The following is a 22,296-nucleotide window of genomic DNA, read 5'->3' as shown; positions in this document are numbered from 1 at the left end:
CCCATTTTCTTTCAGTGTTTGAAATATGTTATTCCAGGATCTTCTAGCTTTCAGAGTCTGTGTTGAAAGATCAGCTGTTATCCTGATTGGCTTACCCCTAAATGTGATCTGCTTCCTTTCTCTTGTAGCTTTTAAAATTCTCTCCTTATTCTGTATGTTGGGCATCTTCATTATAATGTGTCTAGGTGTGGGTCTCTTATGATTATGATTTTGCACATTCGGCGTCCTATAGGCTTCTAGGATTTGGGGTTCTGTCTCATTCTTCAAGTCTGGGAAGTTTTCTCGAATTATTTCATTGAATAGATTGCTCATTCCTTTGGTTTGAAACTCTGTCCCTTCCTGTATCCCAATGACTCTTAAATTTGGTCTCTTGATGTTATCCCATATTTCTTGGATGTTCTGCTCATGGTTTCTTAACAGTCTTGCTGAGCTGTCTATGTTCTTTTCAAGTTGAAATACTTTATCTTCATTGTCTGATGTTCTATCTTCTAAGTGTTCTACTCTGCTGGTAGTATTCTCAATTGAGTTTTTAAGTTGGCTTATTGCTTCCTGCATTTCTAGGATTTCTGTTTGTTTGTTTTTTATAACCTCTATTTCCCTGTATAGTTGATCTTTTGCTTCGTGGATTTGTTTATGTAATTCATTGTTGAAGTGATCTTTCATTGTCTGATTTTGCTGTCTGATGTCTTCCTTGAGACTCCAGATCATCTGAAGCATGTATATCCTGAATTCTTTATCTGACATTCCATCAGCTGCAGCTATTACCTCTTCTAACGTTGAGTTGACCTGCAATGCTTGTGGTCCTTTCTTTCCTTGTCTCTTCATACTGTTTGCGTTCCTTTCTTCTTGGTGAAACTGTTGTGCTATTGAATTTTCCCCCTATATATTTATATTGGTCTTGTATAGTTGCAAAGTCTCCCTCGCAGGCGCGGGCGGCGGCTCTGCCCCTCCTCCAATTGGGGCAATGTGCCTACCACGCCGGCAGGCCGCTGGGCCTGCTCTGCCAGTCAGTAGCAGGTCCGCCGACCTTGCAGGCGCGGGCGGCGGCTCTGTCCCTCTGCGGGCCGCTAGGCTTGTTCTGTCGGTGGTCGCAGTTGTGCCTACTTTGCAGGCGCAGGCAGCGGCACTGCCCCTCTGCAGGCCTCTGGGGCTGTACTGCCAGTGGGTCGCAGGTCCGCCTACTTTGCAGGCGTGGGGGGGGGCGGCTCTACCCTTCCTCAGGCCACTGGGCCTGTTCTGTCTCTCGGTTGCAGGTCTGACCTGTTCTGGTGGTGGTCTCAGTTCCGACTACCTTGCAGGCGCGGGGGGGAGGGGGCGGCTCTGCCTCTCAGCAGGCGGCTGCTCCTCTTCTGCCGGTGGGTCGCAGGCCCGCCTACCTTGCAGGAGTGATTGGAAGCTCTGTCCCACCGCGGGCCACTGGGCCTTTTCTGTCGGTGGTCACCCTTCCCCTACCTGGCAGGCGAGGGGGGTGGGGGGCGGCTCTGCCCCTCAGCAGGCCGCTGGGCCTGCTCTGTGTTTGGTCCCAGTTCCCTCTACTATGCCGGCGCAGGGGGAGGGGGCGGCTCAGCCTCTCAGCAGGCGGCTGCTCCTCTTCTGCCGGTGGGTCGCAGGCCCGCCTACCTTGCAGGAGTGATTGGAAGCTCTGTCCCGCCGTGGGCCACTGGGCCTTTTCTGTCGGTGGTCACCCTTCCCCTACCTGGCAGGCGAGGGGGGTGGGGGGCGGCTCTGCCCCTCAGCAGGCCGCTGGGCCTGCTCTGTGTCTGGTCCCAGTTCCCTCTACTATGCCGGCGCAGGGGGAGCGGGCGGCTCAGCCTCTCAGCAGGCGGCTGCTCCTCTTCTGCCGGTGGGTCGCAGGCCCGCCTACCTTGCAGGAGTGATTGGAAGCTCTGTCCCGCCGGGGGCCACTGGGCCTTTTGTGTCGGTGGTCACCCTTCCCCTACCTGGCAGGCGAGGGGGGTGGGGGGCGGCTCTGCCCCTCAGCAGGCCGCTGGGCCTGCTCTGTGTTTGGTCCCAGTTCCCTCTACTATGCCGGCGCAGGGGGAGGGGGCGGCTCAGCCTCTCAGCAGGCGGCTGCTCCTCTTCTGCCGGTGGGTCGCAGGCCCGCCTACCTTGCAGGAGTGATTGGAAGCTCTGTCCCGCCGGGGGCCACTGGGCCTTTTCTGTCGGTGGTCACCCTTCCCCTACCTGGCAGGCGAGGGGGGTGGGGGGCGGTTCTGCCCCTCAGCAGGCCGCTGGGCCTGCTCTGTGTTTGGTCCCAGTTCCCTCTACTATGCCGGCGCAGGGGGAGCGGGCGGCTCAGCCTCTCAGCAGGCGGCTGCTCCTCTTCTGCCGGTGGGTCGCAGGCCCGCCTACCTTGCAGGAGTGATTGGAAGCTCTGTCCCACTGCGGGCCACTGGGCCTTTTCTGTCGGTGGTCACCCTTCCCCTACCTGGCAGGCGAGGGGGGTGGGGGGCGGCTCTGCCCCTCAGCAGGCCGCTGGGCCTGCTCTGTGTTTGGTCCCAGTTCCCTCTACTATGCCGGCGCAGGGGGAGGGGGCGGCTCAGCCTCTCAGCAGGCGGCTGCTCCTCTTCTGCCGGTGGGTCGCAGGCCCGCCTACCTTGCAGGAGTGATTGGAAGCTCTGTCCCGCCGCGGGCCACTGGGCCTTTTCTGTCGGTGGTCACCCTTCCCCTACCTGGCAGGCGAGGGGGGTGGGGGGCGGCTCTGCCCCTCAGCAGGCCGCTGGGCCTGCTCTGTGTTTGGTCCCAGTTCCCTCTACTATGCCGGCGCAGGGGGAGCGGGCGGCTCAGCCTCTCAGCAGGCGGCTGCTCCTCTTCTGCCGGTGGGTCGCAGGCCCGCCTACCTTGCAGGAGTGATTGGAAGCTCTGTCCCGCCGTGGGCCACTGGGCCTTTTCTGTCGGTGGTCACCCTTCCCCTACCTGGCAGGCGAGGGGGGTGGGGGGCGGCTCTGCCCCTCAGCAGGCCGCTGGGCCTGCTCTGTGTCTGGTCCCAGTTCCCTCTACTATGCCGGCGCAGGGGGAGCGGGCGGCTCAGCCTCTCAGCAGGCGGCTGCTCCTCTTCTGCCGGTGGGTCGCAGGCCCGCCTACCTTGCAGGAGTGATTGGAAGCTCTGTCCCGCCGGGGGCCACTGGGCCTTTTGTGTCGGTGGTCACCCTTCCCCTACCTGGCAGGCGAGGGGGGTGGGGGGCAGCTCTGCCCCTCAGCAGGCCGCTGGGCCTGCTCTGTGTTTGGTCCCAGTTCCCTCTACTATGCCGGCGCAGGGGGAGGGGGCGGCTCAGCCTCTCAGCAGGCGGCTGCTCCTCTTCTGCCGGTGGGTCGCAGGCCCGCCTACCTTGCAGGAGTGATTGGAAGCTCTGTCCCGCCGGGGGCCACTGGGCCTTTTCTGTCGGTGGTCACCCTTCCCCTACCTGGCAGGCGAGGGGGGTGGGGGGCGGTTCTGCCCCTCAGCAGGCTGCTGGGCCTGCTCTGTGTCTGGTCCCAGTTCCCTCTACTATGCCGGCGCAGGGGGAGCGGGCGGCTCAGCCTCTCAGCAGGCGGCTGCTCCTCTTCTGCCGGTGGGTCGCAGGCCCGCCTACCTTGCAGGAGTGATTGGAAGCTCTGTCCCGCCGGGGGCCACTGGGCCTTTTCTGTCGGTGGTCACCCTTCCCCTACCTGGCAGGCGAGGGGGGTGGGGGGCGGCTCTGCCCCTCAGCAGGCCGCTGGGCCTGCTCTGTGTCTGGTCCCAGTTCCCTCTACTATGCCGGCGCAGGGGGAGGGGGCAGCTCAGCCTCTCAGCAGGCGGCTGCTCCTCTTCTGCTGGTGGGTCGCAGGCCCGCCTACCTTGCAGGAGTGATTGGAAGCTCTGTCCCGCCAGGGGCCACTGGGCCTTTTCTGTCGGTGGTCACCCTTCCCCTACCTGGCAGGCGAGGGGGGTGGGGGGCGGCTCTGCCCCTCAGCAGGCCGCTGGGCCTGCTCTGTGTCTGGTCCCAGTTCCCTCTACTATGCCGGCGCAGGGGGAGGGGGCGGCTCAGCCTCTCAGCAGGCGGCTGCTCCTCTTCTGCCGGTGGGTCGCAGGCCCGCCTACCTTGCAGGAGTGATTGGAAGCTCTGTCCCGCCGGGGGCCACTGGGCCTTTTGTGTCGGTGGTCACCCTTCCCCTACCTGGCAGGCGAGGGGGGTGGGGGGCGGCTCTGCCCCTCAGCAGGCCGCTGGGCCTGCTCCGATTTCCGTATATTGAACCAGCCTTGCATCCCAGGGATGAATCCTACTTGATCATGGTGCACAATTTTTTTGATATGTTTTTGTATCCGATTCGCCAGAATTTTATTGAGGATTTTTGCATCTAGGTTCATTAGAGATATTGGTCTGTAGTTTTCTTTCTTTGAAGTGTCTTTGTCTGGTTTAGGTATCAGGGTGATGTTGGCCTCATAGAATAAATTTGGACGTTCTCCCTCTTTTTCTATTTCCTGAAGTAGCTTGAAAAGTATTGGTATTAGTTCTTCTTTAAAGGTTTTGTAAAATTCTGCTGTATACCCATCCGGACCTGGGCTTTTCTTAGTTGGTAGTCTTTTTATGGTTTCTTCTATTTCCTCAATTGATATTGGTCTGTTTAGGTTGTCTATATCCTCCTGACTCAATCTGGGCAGATCATATGACTTAAGAAATTTATCTATGCCTTCACTATCTTCTAATTTATTGGAGTATAAGGATTCAAAATAGTTTTTGATTGTCTTCTGTATATCTGAAGTGTCTGTTGTGATATTGCCTTTTTCATCCCGTATGCTAGTAATTTGAGTTCTCTCTCTTCTTCTCTTCACTAGCATGGCTAAGGGTCTGTCGATTTTGTTTATTTTTTCAAAGAACCAACTTTTAGTTTTGTCAATTTTTTCAATTGTTTCTTTTGTTTCGATTTCATTAATTTCAGCTCTGATTTTAATTATTTCTTGCCTTCTACTTCTTTTGCTCTTGTTTTGCTCTTCTTTTTCAAGTATTTTGAGATGAAGTATGAGATCATTTATTTGTTGGTTTTTTCTTTTTTTAAGGAATGAACTCCAAGCAATGAATTTTGCTCTTAGAACTGCTTTCAATGTGTCCCATAGATTCCGATATGTTGTGTCTGTGTTTTCATTTATCTCTAAGAATTTTTTAATTTCCTCCTTGATGTCTTCTATAACCCATTGATCATTCAGTAACCTATTGTTCATTCTCCAAGTGATGTATGCTTTTTCCTTCCTTCTTTTATCATTGATTTTCAGTTTCATTCCATTATGATCAGATCAGATGCATGGTATTATCTCTACTCCTTTATATTGTCTAAGAGTTGCCCTGTGACATAATATATGATCTATTTTTGAGAAGGATCCATGTGCTGCTGAGAAAAAAGTATAACTGCTTGATGTTGGGTGGTATACTCTATATATGTCAATTAAGTCTAGGTTATTAATTGTGATATTGAGTCCTATAGTTTCCTTATTCAACTTTTGTTTGGAAGATCTGTCCAGTGGCGAGAGAGGTGTGTTGAAGTCTCCCATGATTATGGTATGGTGGTCTATTAGACTCTTGAACTTGAGAAGAGTTTGTTTGACGAACATAGCTGCACCATTGTTTGGGGCATAAATATTTATGATTGTTATGTCTTGTTGGTGTATGGTTCCCTTGAGCAGTATATAGTATCCCTCTTTATCCCTTTTGATTAACTTTGGCTTGAAATCTATTTTATTTGATATGAGTGTGGACACTCCTGCTTGTTTCCGAAGTCCATATGAGTGATATGATTTTTCCCAACCTTTCACCTTCAGCCTATGTATGTCTTTTCCTATCAAATGCGTCTCCTGTAGGCAGCATATTGTTGGGTCTTGTTTTGTCATCCATTCTACTAGCCTGTGTCTCTTAATTGGTGAGTTTAAGCCATTAACATTTAGGGTTATTATTGAGATATGGGTTGTTCTTCCAGCCATATTTGTTTATTTCTGTTACTAAACATGGTTTGTTTTCCTCTTTGATTATTTCCCCCCCCCTTTACTGTCCTACCTCCCACTGTTGGTTTTCATTGTTATTTTCCATTTCCTCTTCCTGTAATGTTTTGCCAAGGATGTTTTGAAGAGATGGTTTTCTAGCTGCGAATTCTTTAAACTTTTGTTTATCGTGGAAGGTTTTAACTTCATCTTCCATCCTGAAGCTTAATTTCGCTGGATACACAATTCTTGGTTGGAACCCATTTTCTTTCAGTGTTTGAAATATGTTATTCCAGGATCTTCTAGCTTTCAGAGTCTGTGTTGAAAGATCAGCTGTTATCCTGATTGGCTTACCCCTAAATGTAATCTGCTTCCTTTCTCTTGTAGCTTTTAAAATTCTCTCCTTATTCTGTATGTTGGGCATCTTTATTATAATGTGTCTAGGTGTGGATCTCTTATGATTTTGCACATTCGGCGTCCTGTAGGCTTCTAGGATTTGGGATTCTGTCTCATTCTTCAAGTCTGGGAATTTTTCTCGTATTATTTCATTGAATAGACTGCTCATTCCTTTGGTTTGGAGCTCTGTACCTTCCTGTATCCCAATGACTCTTAAGTTTGGTCTTTTAATGTTATCCCATATTTCTTGGATGTTCTGCTCATGGTTTCTTAAGAGTCTTGCTGAGCTGTCTATGTTCTTTTCCAGTTGAAATACTTTGTCTTCATTGTCTGATGTTCTATCTTCTAAGTGTTCTACTCTGCTGGTAGTATTCTCCATTGAGTTTTTAAGGTGGTTTATTGCTTCCTGCATTTCTAGGATTTCTGTTTGTTTGTTTTTTATAACCTCTATCTCCCTGTATAGTTGATCCTTTGCTTCCTGGATTTGTTTGCGTAATTCATTGTCGAAGTGATCTTTCATTGTCTGATTTTGCTGTCTAATTTCTTCCTTGATACTCCAGATCATCTGAAGCATGTATATCCTGAATTCTTTATCTGACATTCCATCTGCTGCAGCTGTTACCTCTTCTAAAGTTGTGTTGACCTGCATTGCTTGTGGTCCTTTCTTTCCTTGTCTTTTCATACTGCTTGCGTATCTTTCCTGCAGGCGCGGGCAGCGGCTCTGCTCTGCCCCTACTCCAATTGGGGTGTCGTGACTACCCCGCCTGCAGTTCGCTGGGCCTGTTCCTGGCACGGGCGGCGACTCTGCTCTGCCCCTACTCCAATTAGGGTGGTGTGTGTACCACGCCGGCAGGCTCCTGGGCCTGATCCGCCGGTCTGTCGCAGGTCTGCCTACCTTGGAGGCGCGGGCGGCGGATCTGCCCTGCCCCTCCTACCACGCCTGCGGACCCCTGGGCCTGATCTGCAGGTTGGTCACAGGTCTGCTCACCCTGCGGGCACGGGTGGCGGTTCCGCTCCGCCCCCACTCCAATTGGAGTCACGTGGCCACCACACCGGCAGGGCCTGATCCGGGCGTGGGAGAAGGATCTGCTCTGCCCCTACTCCAGTTGGGATGACGTGTGTACCACACTGGCAGGCCACTGGGCCTGACCCGCCAGTCTGTCACAGGTCTGTTTACCTTGCAAGCGCGGGCGGCGGCTCTGCCCTGCCCCTCCTACCACGCCCATGTACCACTGGGTCGCGGGTCTGCCCACCTTGCGGGTGCGGGTGGCGGCTCCTCTCCGCCCCCTCTCCAATTGGGGTCACGCGGTCACCACGCTGGCGAGCCGCTGAGCCTGCTCCGGGCGCTGGCGGCGGCCCGGCTCCTCCCCTCTGGCTCGACGACAAATTGAGGAGACTCGGGTGTCTGTGCCTCACCCCCCCTACCAGGAGACCAACTGTTTCTGTCACCACTGGTATTGATGAAGTTCTCTCCTCCGCCGCTTTCTGATGACATCAGATCTCTGCCATGTTGGTATCCTATGCGAATGGCAGCATTTCGTTCCCCTTGCAGGGCAACCAAAGCAACGGGTGAGTCCTGACCAGCCCTCAGCAGGACCCGGACCGAGAAGCAGTTTCCGTGGGCTCCTAGCCCTGGGCCAGGGCAGTTCCGGGAGCCGGAACTCGGCCTCTCCGTGCTCGGTGTAAGCTCCGATAAGAGTAGGCTCCAAGAAGCAGTCCCCGCGGGCTCAGTTCCGGGAGCCGGAATTCGGCCACTTAGTGCTTGGTGTATGCTCTGATAGGAGCAGGGTCCAAGAAGCAGCTTCCGCAGGCTCCCCAGCCCTGGGCCAGGGCGGTTCCGGGAGCTGGAACTCGGCGCCCCGCGCTCCGTGTTCGCTCCGATAAGATCAGGTTCTAAGAAGCCCCCAGGCACTGAACCCTAGCAATGTGTCTGCAAGCCGCAGGCGAATGGCAGCCTGAAATTACCTGTTCTATCGCTGAATGAGCTGCGGTCAGTCGAAAACAGGGATGGTGATGTCAGCTTTCCAACATGGTGGCTGCTGGCCTCCTCTGTGGTCTGACCGGTGTGGAGAACTGAGATGGACCGCTTCCTTCCCCCGTCTCAAACCCAGAATTCAGCCCTGAGTACGGTGCTTGCACGGCTGGCAGAAACTGCAGCGCTGTATCCCTGCGTCGCTATCTCCTCGGGAGTTTTTGTTTGTCTTTCTTCACCATCAAAACAGTAGTCTCTTAGGATAATGCTGCATCATATAAATGAGAAAATAAAATAATCTAGGGTTTGGGGTTCACTGAAATGCCAATTCTTCCAAAATACATTATCTAAAACTCATTATCATAGGGATATCCAATAATGCCCAATAATAATAATTTAAAGATTTTCATTTAAGTTAAATACATAATACATAACCTGCTTTTCACTTGAAGTATGACCCTCAGTTATTAATAATAATGAAGGTAAACTTTTTCTGAGTGATTTTTCATACATAAATCAAAAGGAGATTTAACATTCTTCCCTGATGGAAATGTCAGCACACAGCTGGAGAAATGATTATGGAGAAAAGGGTAAATGTTGGGCCTAGGAAATCAGTAGATGATAATAAGCCTGTGCCTCTCCCCTGAGGAGGATTAAAGAATGACCATACCATTGCATAATTTCATACCTCCTGGAGGCCTAATAGCTTCCAATTTGGTGACCTAATATTTAGTAGCCAAAGTTGTCTAAGTCTTGGTTGGTGCTAATTACTTAAACCCATGGGGAAAAAAGCAAAATTGATGAGCTCCTTGGGGTTGGATATGGAGGATCAGTGGTTTCCCTAGAGCAGGCCCAAGAACCTCTTCAAGAACTATCGTTCCAAGACCCAGGCACTGGTCAGAGGGTGATGTATTGAGCAATGAGTATGGGGAGGGGTAAGCATAATAGTTTGCTGATGAATAGCCCAGAGTTTGCATCACGGCTTGGCAACATATTGTCTACCTTCAACAAAAATACTTAAACTCCATGACCCTCAGTTTCTGCATCTATAAAGTGGGGATGGAGTGTGAGGAATATCAAAAGTGTTAGCACATGTAAAACTACTATCTTTACATGGATTAGATCTTCAGAGGACCATAGCTAGTTATTGTACCAGTGAATTGAGGAAGATATTCTGTCTGACCCATACCTTCCTAACCTTTTACTGACAATAACATATACACTTCCCTAAGTTTGAGGAAATAGAAGTAGTCTTCTCATTGAAAGAATTTGGAACACTTAATCTAAGGAAGAGAAATGGATCAGACAGGCTGTTGTCCCCAGTCTCTCTGTCTTTGGTTCCACTAGCCTCTAGTTCACAGGCCAATCCTAAAAAGACTATTCTTCTGACAGGTTTGACAACACGCGGGCTTCCCACCTTGGACTACCTCCTGGTGACTTGCCTTCTTACTCTGCAAATTACTCAGATGATTCCAAAACCTGGCGCCCTGTGGAGATCTTGAGGCTGGCCAGCAAATACCAAAATGAGATCTCAGACAGGAGAATCTGTGTGTCAGCATCAGCTCCAAAGACCTGCAGCATTGAGCGTGTCTTGAGGAAAACAGGGAGATTCCAGAAATGGCTGCAAGCCAAGCGCCTCACACCAGACTTGGTGCAGGTGAGTGTGTAGACCATGGGCAGGATGGGTTGGGGAAACTGAGGCAGAGAAAAAGCGAAATCCATTCCCACCTCACATCTCAGCCTGAAAAAAAAGGAAAAGTTGTGATCTTTGTAAAGTGCAACAAAACCCTGTTCCTGGCTTGTGACAAGACAGATACAAAACATGATTTACTTGTAAGTCTCTTATCCCATTGTCATGCACCATTCTCTTTGAAATGGCCTTCAGTGATTATTTGAGAAACAGTTCCTAGCTGCCACCTCTGGTCTAAACATCTGACAGGATGACTCTTATCAGCTTTCCATCACCGTGAGAAAAACAGCTTAAATGATGAAAGATTTATTTCAGTTCATAATTTCAGAGGTTTCAGTCCATAGTTACTTGACCCCATCACTATGGGTCCAGGGTGAGGCAAAATGTCATGGTGAGGAGCATGTGACAGAGCAGATGGGCTCACTTCATGGTGGCTAGGAAGGCAGGAGGGAGAGAGAGAAAAAGAGAGAGGTAAAAGGATGGGACAGGGACAAGACATTCCCTTGCAGAGCACACCCCAAATCACCCACCTTTTCTACCTAAGGTCCACCTCCAATAACACTATCAGCTAGGGATCAAATATTCAACACATAAGCCTTTGGGACATTCCAGATCCAAACTATAGCACCAACTCTCCCCCTCCAGCAGGGTTTAACTCACCTGCAACTATCCTCTGAGAGCCTCCAGCATCCCCCAGGCTAGATGAGCATTCACCTGTAGAAGCCCCTGCATGTCTCATCTTTCACAATCAGAGAGTGCATTTTGAAAACCAACCTCCTCTTGTATTTCTTCTTGTAAAGAAGAAGCAAACCTCTATCATCACAGGAGCAAATTCTGATAATGCAACACCCTTTTCCCCTTTGAGAGCTCCCCACCCACTCCCACAAGTATGCTGCCCTGCGAACTTCAACATGTTGCTGGTGCCATCATGTCCTATATTGGTTCCTTCCTGCACTATCACCTTAAGTATCATCCTTCTTTGTTCAAACTGACATATCCATGGACCTTCACACACAACAAGCTGAGCCCCCTTTGGGCAGAAGATGCCACCTCCAAGGATTGAGAAGTGGCTTACCTCCATCAAAGATGGAAAGAAGAGGCTCACTCCAACCTCCCTGCCATCACAAGGCTGGAGGATTTAAAATGGGTCACAAGGCTGGAGGACTTGAACTGACCTTCTCATGGCGATGCTAAGAATGCTTCCCACTCTCCCTGGGCCACTAAGTTTTTTACATGGGCACCTAAGACTACCTGGGTGAATTCTGAGAACTAACAGATCCTTCTTTGCCTTTTTCAAGATGAAGGACAAGGAGCAAAGAATATTCACTGGCTCCTGGATATTTCATCCATGTAATAAAACCACCTGGCTTTGCTCTTAAGTTTTGTGGCATAATGGTTAATTTTATGTGTTAACTTGATTGGGATATGGGATGCCCAGATATTCAGTCAAACAGTGTTCTGAGCATTTCTGTGAAGGTGTTTTGGGATGGGATCTGCATTGGAATCAGCAGACTGGATAAAACAGGCTGTAGGTTGTCCTCCCTAATATGGGTGGGCCTCTTCTGAAGCCAGATAGGACAAAATGGCTGGCCCTCTCCCAAATAAGTGGGAATCCCTACTGCCTAACTGACTGCATTTAAACAGGGACATTGTTTTTCTCCTGCCTGCAGATTTGAACTAAAACATAGGCTCTTCCTGGGCCTCAAGCCTGGTAGCCTTTGAACTGAAACTACACCACCAGCTCTCCTGGGTCCTTAGCTTGTTAACTTCAGCTCTTAGGACTTTTCAGTGTCTATAATCATGGGAGCCACTTTCATACACACACACACACACACACACACACACACACACACACACATCATTGGTTCTGTTTCTCTGGAGAACCCTGACTAATACTTGTGGAAACTGTTTTGAAATAAGGAGGAGTCAGGTTGCTGGTATTAGGGCCATCATTTGACACAAATAAAACTGAGCTTTCCAATGGGGTCCTTTTGCAGTCTGCACTGTATGAATTTACTGGCACTGGGGTGGGAGAGAACAAACCAAAGGATGTCAAGCTGTCCCCAGTCCAAGGGGATGGTGATAGGATTCAGCATAGAGTTGGTATAGGAGACAGGAACTGGAAATTCAGGTAGAAGAACCTCATGGGGGCTACTTAACATGAAGCAGAATCAAAGGACAGAGGTCAGATTCCAAAGCCTATAACATGATCAATAATCTAGATATAATCCCTCCATGCCTCTCTTTCTGCCCTGCAGACAGGCCCTATGGACTGGCCTGGGTACCCAACCTATGCCATTCACAGACTGGCCACAATTAATACCAATCAGAGACACCTTAACTAATATGGGCTTAGGAGCAAATACAAGTCCCCAGGAAGGTCAAAACAGGTAGACAAGGAATTATTTCAAAAACCTCTTGAAAATCCCATCACTTCTTCTTCTTCCATATTACTAAGTCCCACACTGAAGAGCACAATTCCTCAAGATGTTGATACTTCATAGCAAAGAAAGGAAGAGGGAATCCTATGGTTGAGTCCTGCAACTGCCACTAAAACCTGTGGCAGAATTGAGAAGGAGCAGAGACAAGAAAGAACAGAGAGCTTTTGGGTTCCTGTGCATCCATTCAACAAGTTTCAACAACTGTGCTATATTTTGGGGAATCAAAGATGAATCAGACACAAACTCTATCTCCAGGAGCTTATGGCTCAGTGGTGGAAACAGACAAGAGTGCAAATCATCACAAAACAATGTAGTTGATGTTATGGAGGTAGAGGATAAGACTACTGACTTGGGTTCTTCATTCACTGACCATAGGACCTTGGATTTAAGCCCAGGACTTTCTCATTCTGCTCTAACATTCCTACTCTGAAAAAATGAGGAGGGAGGAAGACTTGTGGATGGTCTCATGACTCTAGCAGCTCTGACAGTCTTTGACTTGCTATGACTCTGTTTCATTTATTTTACAAATACTGACTGAATTCCTACCATCACCAGATGCTGTGCTAGACACTTGGATTTTTTTTGTTCCTCAAATGGCAACAAATGGTACCTCCTCTGCCTCATTCATTCATCCTAATGAATATAATGATATAAAATGCTTTAGAAAAAGTCCATCACTATAAAAATGCATATCAGCATTCTTGTAATAAGTGAGCCCCTTTCTTTAATTAAAATTTGCTCTACCTATTTTGCCATCTTAAGTTTTCCTTCTTTCTGCCCCAAAATCATCCATTTACAACACCCTGTTAAGACAACCTAAACTATAAAACAATTTTTAGTTTACTTTGACCCTCCCCTAAGGCATCTTTTTATCTCCATCAGATTTCCTCCTTCCTTATTAAAAACAGAAAAAATCAGCAGCCATTTTATAAGTTCTTAAAAACTCCTTTCTTCATCTATTCAGTAAGTTCAAGATCCTTCCCATCTGTTTTTTTTTAAAACATGTCTTTTTTAAAAAATTTTTTTGTAGTGGTAGATGAATAGCATGACGTTATTTTATTTGCTTTTGTGTGTGTGTGTGTGTGTGTGTGTGTGGTACTGAGGATCGAACCTAGTGCCTCACACGTGCCAGGCAAGCACTCTGCCACTGAGCCACAGCCACAGCCCTCGCCATCTGGTTTTTTTTTTTTTGTGTGTGTGTGTGTGTGTGTGGCACCATCTTTTCCTTCTCCTGCCCTCCTTTCTCCCCAGACTTTTTTCCCTTAGGATTCCACAGCCTTCCCAGAGTGCTCTGTTACAGTCTTTTCTACTCCCAGTTCTTATCCAGGCAACACCCAAACTCTTGCTTTTTTCTTCTTAGCAAAATTCGCCCATTAGACTGTTTTGAATAGATCTGTCTTCACCAAAGGTGTGTGTTGGCGGGGAATTTCATCTATCTACCCAAGAGAATTGAAAGCAAGTGATCAAACAAAAACTCATAACTGAATACTCATAATAACATTATCCATAATAACCCCAAAGTGGGAACAATCCAAATGTCCATCAAATGATGAATAGATAAATGAAATGTTTTTATCAATACAATGGAATATTATCCCACCATTAAAAGGAAAGGGGTACTGACACATACTGCAACATAGTGAACCTTGAAAACATGCTCAGTAAAATGATCCAGGTACAAAAGGCCACACACAATTCCATTTCTAGGAAATGTCCAGAACAGGTAAATCCATAGTGATAAAAAAAAAAAGTCAGATTAGTGATCACTGGTACCTAAAAGAAGGAGAGAATTGAGAGTGACTGTTTAATGGATACAGGGTTTCTTTAGAGAGTGATTAAAAAGCTCTGGGATACAGTAGTGACAGTTGCACAAACTTGTGAATGTACTGAAAGCCACTGAATTGTACATTTTAAAATGGTTAAATTGATGAATTTTATGTCAATTTTAGCTCAACAGCAAAGGAAAAAAACATCATTTAACATACTAGCCTATCCTGTGACTATATTCTCTTAGAGCCACGTGAAGGCAGCTAACCAAATAATTCAATCAATGCCAAAATGTTAACAGTTGATAGCATTTCTCTCCATTTGAGAGCCAATATTGCAGTATTTCTACCAGTCCATCCACGACTATTTCAAATCTTCCTAATACTGTTGACTCTCTATATCCCTGAGCTCCATACATGCAAATTCAACCAACCACAAAACAAAAATATTCTGAAAAAAATCATGTCTGTTCTAAACACATATTTTCATTATCATTATTCCTTAAACAATATAGTACAATTATTTGCATAGCATTTGCATTATCATATACTTATATGTATCTAGAAATGATTTAAAGTATACAGGTGGATGAACCTATAAGTTCTATGCAAACACTACATAATTTTGATGAAGAATTTGAGAGCCTGTGGATTTTGGTATTCATAGAGCATCCTGGATTCAAGCCCCTGCAGATACTGAGCCCCTACTAAGCCCAAATGTGGCCTCAGAATTCTTCTCTGTGGTATTCCAAGTAAGCAGCCTCTGGTTTTTATCTCAGCTAGAATATTAAAAAATCTCTGCATAACCATTTATCCCAGGTTTGTCTGAACAGCTCTGCCTTACTTTTCTGATAATCCATCAGACATGAGTCCTAACTCCTGGTTAGGAAGTCATAGAAGTCATGATCAGTTTATACTTATATTGGAGTATAAGTATTTTATACTTATATGGGAGTTTCAGGCACTAACCATTATAGGATAGATGGTAGGGAGATGTGCCTCACCCTTCAACTTACACCAAATGGCCCAATGCCAGCTCAGCCAACCAGTCCGGACAACCCCTGGGATTCTGTTGGCACTTGACTTAAGTGGGTTTTCTCTGATTTCCTTAAGAGCCACTTTCCAACAGGGATCTAGGCCAAAGCCATCAATTGTGTGTATCTGCATGTGCGTATGTGTGTGTGTGTGTGTGTGTGTGTGTGTGTGTGTGTGTTGGTATTTGTTGTGAGGAGGAAACTAACCAGCTTTTCTCAGAGTACTGACAAGGCAGAGATAAGAAGAGAAAAAAATCAAAGAAATGAAAATAAATCAGAGGGAGGAAGCATCTGACTGATTCAGGGGCCCTGGAACTTTGACTATCAGTCCAGTTTATGAATAAAGTCAACTAGGATTAAAAAAAAAAAAAAAAAAAGCCCAGTAGTCTTCATGAGCAGCTGAGTGGGGGAGTCTGGGTCTCCCCTCCTGCGGTTCCAAATGCAACTTTGTCTTAAGAGCACTTCGTCTTGAGCTGCAGATGGCGTAAGCTACATCAGGGACTGCCAAGGAGGACAGCAGGACCAAGAATCAAGAAGGAGATGAAATAATGCAGGGTATGTGTCCGTATGTGGGCAGCACTTATGCTAATAAAACCAGGACTTTTCTCCTCTAAAAGCTGCATTGTTCGGATGGGAATATCCCATAGCCTAAATTACTAGTTCACAAATAGAACCACAGCCAAGAAAACCACTCAAGAGTTTTTCATGATGTGCTTGTTTGCAAAACCACAAAGAAGGCTTCCTCTGCTATTATGCCAATCGCAAACGGGTAACCACCCTAGGCAGTCCGTGGCTAATGAGGGGAAAACACGTATCCTCCATCGTGCCCGCCTTCTATCCCCTCCAGTACGATCTGATCCGCTTTTGACCTTGTGCTAAACACAGACCCTGTTACTCCCTCCTGCGGGAATGGACTTCATGGCGCCGGAGCCTTTCCTCCCACTAGGTGGCAGTGTAGAGCGTTCAACAGCTTTGTTTAAACAAGGAAGGTTGGAAATTTTATTTCCTATGTCTCCATTATTTCTTTAAATAGAATCGGGGAAATAAACAAATTAACTAAAATGCACTTTAGTAATTCAATCAAAATATGGGTTTATATGTATCTACAAAACAAAGGAAATTAATTTTTAAATTAATTAAATTTAATTCAAAAACACTTCAGGGGCATTTACAGAACCTATACTAGGCACTAGAAAGGCATAAGGGTGACAAGACAAGGTCTCTGCACTCTGAAGATAACACCATACTAGACTCATTCTGGCACAAAACAGGTTATGATAAAGTGTTTTAATGAAGATGAAAATTTTATATTGGATTCACAGCTACTTTTCATACTATATATATATTTTAATTTCTCTCAGGCTACCAAGTTAGGACCCTTCAGAAATATTGCATTTGTTTTTTTAAAACAACAGCATGACTGTAATGATGCTGACAAAGAAAAACAGGTCACTGGTGGCTGTATCATTTTCACACCCGTCTAATGTTGAATCAAAGATGAAATGACTATTGGGGCAAAGGAAATCTAAGAAACCAAAAGTGCATCCCCAGGACCACTTGGGGCAATATTCCCAGCACATCATCTAGTGAATGGCCTTCAGGATTGGAGCCCCATCAGAGGTACATGGTGACTATGAAATCATGAGACCTCACTCCCAGTGACTCTTGTAACACAGTCACTGTGCTGTGTTTGTTGCCCATAGAAGTTTTGAGATAGACCTGGAGAGCTATTATGGGATGGTTGCAAGTATCCCCACAGCCCACTTACTCCCTCCAATCGTGGAATTGCTGAGAGTTGAAACAAGTAAGATTTTGAATGGAATTTGTTTAGGGTTAAAACCATTGAGACTTATCACCTCTCATTTGTGGCAAAGGGGTTATTTGGAACTTAACATATTCATTCCCAGGCCTCCATTGTCATAGACTCACAGAAAAAGGACTAATAGATCACCCAGTCTGTCCACTAAAAAAACTTCTGAATTATTCTTGATGGATCTCATGAAGGAAAAGGAGACAGTGAAAAGCTTCCCCCGTCTTGACACACACACACAAAAAAAAAAGTAGAGAAAGAAAAAAATAAGACAGAATAATAGGGGAAATGTCGACATGAGACAGGTCACCAGGGGGCCCCTTCCAGATGATGCTTAAATGCAGAGTAAAAGCAGTCCCCTGGCAAAAACATAACTGAAGCCTGAACAATCATCAAGACAGACCATTCAAGGCAGGCTTCATCTTTATAGACTCTCAGCTTTCCCTGAACTTAGATGTTAGTGAGCCAGGCCTCTTTTTAAAAACTCACTATGAAATTTTTCCTTTGATATCTAACTATTCCTGTTCCGATGGATAGCAGTCTCCCTTTATTTGCAGTTTCACTTACCACAGTTTCAGTTTCAGTTACCCACAGTCAACCATAGTCTAAACATACTAAATGGAAAATTCCAGAAATAAGCAATTCATAAGTTTTAAATAACTTTTATAATTGTTCTATTTATTGTTATTTATTCTATTAATCTTTTATTGTACCTAATTTATAAATTAAAATTTATCATAGTTGTATATGTATAAGAAAAAAAACAGAGCTGGGCACAGTGGCACATGCCTGTAATCCTAGTAACTCAGGAGGCTGCAGCAGGAGGATCCCAAGTTAAAGGCCAGACAGCAACTTAGGGAGACCCTGTTTCAATATAAAATTTATTTTAAAAGGACTGGGGGGCCGAGCATGGTGGTACACACCTGTAATCCGAGCAGCTCCGGAAGTCGAGGCAGGAAGATCACGAGTTCAAAGCCAACCTCAGCAACTTTGCAAGGCACTAAGCAACTAAGTGAGATCCTGTCTCTAAATAAAAATACAAAATAGGGCTGGGATGTAGCTTATTGGTAGAGTGCCCCTGAGTTCAATCTCTGAAACCCCCCCCCAAAAAAAAATAGACCAGGGTGTAGCTCAGAGGTAGAACACTCCTGGGTTCAATCCCCAGTACTAAAAGATAAAAGAAAAGAAAAAAAACATATAGAATTTGATACTATCTATGGTTTCAGGCATCCAAGGAACATCTTGGAATGTACCTCTTGCAGATAAAGGAAGACTACTGGACTCTAAAACAAATACTTTTGCTGTAAATGGGACTTGGTTCAGAGACCTCTGAAATTGGCTATGCTTCTATGTATGTCCACATAAGATGAAGTAAGCAGAAATTAAACTATATAATTATATAAAATGTATCTATAAAAAATTCACTTGGAAGAATTAATGAGAAAATGTTAAGTTCCAAAAATATTAGACCACAAAACCCCTCAATAGTTTTTTAAAGTAGAAACTGTAAAGAACAGTCTCTAATCAAAAGGCAATAACATTAGATATTATCAATAACAAAAAGACAAAAAAAAACTTACTAAACCAGGAATTTTAAAAGATTATCTTTTGAATCACAGAACAAATAAGTTGTAATAATATCAAGAAAAATCAAAATGAAGAAAACTTTATATTCCCCCAATCTATGATTTAGCCTTTGCCAAAGCATTGCTTAGAGGAAATTAGAAATCAATCTAGTGTTTTGTTAGGCAGCTGTCAATACAAGATTGGTCATTAATGTGGAGAAATAATAAAAAATATATATAAAAATTTATGTTAATTTGGTCCTAACTCAGGGCCACATAAAGCAGTCAAAATTTTTCCAATTGTGTTGGCTCTTCTCTCTAAAGATTATCAAGAGTTCTATGGAAAGCATGATTTGTAAACCTTTTCTGTGGATTAATAAGAATATTTATTCCTGGTTTATATATGAGAGCAGAACATACAGCAATATGCCAATTTGTTAAAGATCAAAATAGATTTCTACCCCACTATAATGTATAACTATAATGCAGTAATAAAAATATTTAAAAATAAATTTCTATTCACTGAACCATATACTTCATAGATTTCTGAAATAAACTTGAAATCTTGCCAGCTCAAACTTTCAAAATATTTGCATCATTTCTATAAAATAAAGAATCATCTATATGACCATAAAGTGACCAGAAACTCACTACCTTCAGAAAGAGTTTTTGCCTTTTTTAGACAGATGAGCTCTTTAGAAAATTCATCTCAAATCTGTCTTTTTTAAATTTTTATCTATTTATTTTTATTTCTTTGTTTGTTTGTTTAGAAGTGGGCTCTTTGTAGCCCAGTCAGTTCTCAAACTCACAATCCTCCTGTCTCAGCCTCCAGAATAGTTGGGATTATTGGTGTGAACCATCACCTCTGGCTTCAAATCTGCCTTCTTATAACTTTCATTCCTGTAAATTATTTTTACCCCTTGAAGTTGTACAGATTACAAATGACATTTCTGCCTCTCATACCTTTGCCTCCTAAATCCTGTCTTCCTCAGTCTAAACATCCCCAATTTTCTTTCCCATATGGTCATTCCCCTCATATTTAAGCATATTAAACATTATGTCAATTAAAACCCCATATGTGGCTATATTTTAGTTTATAAGAACAGAATATTTTATTTATCCCATTAAATACTCAGAAAAATGAGATATTATATCCCATCTGATTCAAATGTATGATATGTCAAGGTCATTGTACTGTCATGTGTAACTAAAACAAATTAAAAAAAAAAACAAATAAAAAAGGAAAAAAATATGGCCTTAGATTAAATCTTACTCAAGCCTGTTAGCTTAATGCTGTGCTGATACTTTTCATAGCCTCTATAACCCCAAGTATGTATCATCTTCAGTTTCAATGAACACAAATTTAATCTCTGCCCTTTGTTGTTAATAAAAATATTCAATGGAGCCAGGCTCAGTGGCACATGCCTGTACTGTAATCCCAGCAGCTCAAGAGGCTGAGGCAGGAGGATTGCAAGTTCAAAGGCAGACCCAGCAAAAGCCAGGTGCTAAGTAACTCAGTGAAACCCTGTCTCTAAATAAAATAAAACATAGGGCTGGGGATGTGGCTCAGTGGTTCAGTGCCCCTGAGTTCAATCCCCGGTACCAAGAAAAATAAATAAATTAAAATTAAAGTTAAAATTAAATATATATATAAATGAATGAATAGGAACAAAGAAAAAGCCTTAGTAATACATTGTTAAGTAAACTCAGTTCATCAATTTTTAAACACTTTAATTTCCTAGCAACCAAAGTCTTGCTTCCCTAGTCTCCTTTACAGTGTTATTATGAGAATCACAGTTGAATGCCTCACTGAAGTCCATGTATTCTCAGTCTATTTCATTTCTCTGATTTAAAAATTAAATTACCAGGTCAAAGAAAAATGCGGTTAGTATGGGATGACTTGATTAAAAGAATCCTCAGTGGCTCTGTAGGATCATCACTTCTCCTTCTAGAGGCTTACAAATCATTCTGCTAATAACCTGTTTCAGACTATTTGTTATGATCCAGGATCAACCCACGAATCACCAATTTGTCAAATCTGCCCCCTTGCCCCTTTCAAATATCTGAAATGGGCTTTCATGTGTTTTCTGTCTTCTGCATTCACTGCCTGTGGTTCACCAACATTGTTTGCAAGGTCTCTGTGAATCCTTCAGGCTGAAGAACTCAGAACAATAACGTCTTCCTTTTTCTATCTTGCTTTCCATTCCTGTTTGCCACATTTTGCCTCACTTTTTTCAGATCAAACTCCAACACCTGACGAAGAAGACAAGCAAATATTAGAAATGAAAATTGGGCCTTCATTTTGTTACCCATCAAAGTTCTCCCCATGACCCTATTCAACAAGTCTGCTTTCTTTGTGCTCTCTGCTTTGTGAAATACAGCTATTTTTAAAGGATTTATAAAATTATAAATTATATACATAAATCTTAAGTGTATAAGCAGATAAAATTTCACATATGTGTTCATTTATAGTCACCACCTATAGCAAGATACTGGACAATTCTGGCTCTTCAGAAGGTTTTTTATGTCCCTTCCTAAAAAGGGGGTTCATCCCCCCTCCTAGGGGAACAACCATTGCAGTTTAATTGGGAATATCCTGATTTTATCACTGAAAATCCCATCCAAGGAAACCTCTCAGTCCAAGGCCAACCAAAGCAGTAAGTCACCCTATACCCTCCTGATGGTAACAACTATTCTAGGATAAATCACCAAGGATTAGTTTTACCTAGTTTTGAATTTCATTTAAGTGGAATCATACCATATTATCAACAAGTCATGCTATCTATCCTTGCTGCTGCATGAATCTGTAGTTTGTTTTCTTTTTCATTGCAATATAATATTCTAGTATATGATGATACCATAATTTATGTACCCTATTGTTTTTGTATATTTATATTGCATTTAGTTTGAATTATTATGAATTTAAATTACTACCGACATTATCGTATATGTCTATTGTTGAACATAAGCTCACAGAAGTGGAAATTCTGGGTCATAGCATGTACAAATTGACAGATTTAGTAAGTACTACCAAACAGTTTTTTAAATTTTTTGTACTAATTTTCTCCTATATGCAATGAAAGAGAAAATTCTGTTGTTTCCTATCTTCTTCAACGATTACCATTGTTAGTTATAAATTTTGTTATTTTGGTGGGTGTCTAGCAGTATCTTGTGTGGTCTCATTCTCATTTTTCTGAAATCTTTGTTACAGGTTCCTTTTCATGTATATTAGTTTCTTTTGTCTCATCTTTGGTAAAGTGCTGGCTTTCGTTTGTCCATTTTTTATTGGGTTGCCTTTTGTATTATTGATTTGTACAAGTTATACTCATCTTCTGGATATAAGTTTGTTTTAGTTAGCTATTTTGCTGCTGTGACTAAAAGACCAAAACAAAACAATTATAGAGGAGGAAAAATTTATTTGGGGGCTCACAGTTTCATAGGTCTCAATCCATTGACAGCAGGCTTCATTCCTCAGGGCTCAAGGTGAGGCAGGACATCATGGTGGAAGAATGTGGCAGAGGGAAGCAGCTCACATGATGATTAGAAAGCAGAGAGAGACTCCACTCTTCAGATACAAAATATATTACCCTATAGCCACGCCCCCAATGAGCCACTTCCTCCAGCCACACCCCACCTGCCTCCAGCTACCACTCAGTTAATTCCATCAGGGATTATTTCACTGACTAGGTTAAG

The 22,296-nt window shown here is 44.5% G+C and overlaps 1 protein-coding gene across 1 annotated transcript in view; it reads left to right on the top strand.

Moving 5' to 3' along the window:
• Dipk2b (divergent protein kinase domain 2B) overlaps positions 1-22,296 on the top strand; it is a 64,623-nt gene that overhangs the window by 14,613 nt on the left and 27,714 nt on the right. Inside the window, exon 2 of the mRNA XM_027927248.2 lies at positions 9,690-9,954. Coding sequence (XP_027783049.1) covers positions 9,690-9,954 — 265 coding nt within the window. The remainder of the gene's footprint in view (positions 1-9,689; positions 9,955-22,296) is intronic.

This window comes from Marmota flaviventris, chromosome X, assembly GCF_047511675.1.
Source record: "Marmota flaviventris isolate mMarFla1 chromosome X, mMarFla1.hap1, whole genome shotgun sequence".
Taxonomy (NCBI): domain Eukaryota; kingdom Metazoa; phylum Chordata; class Mammalia; order Rodentia; family Sciuridae; genus Marmota; species Marmota flaviventris.
This window is presented reverse-complemented; position numbering and strand designations above follow the sequence as displayed.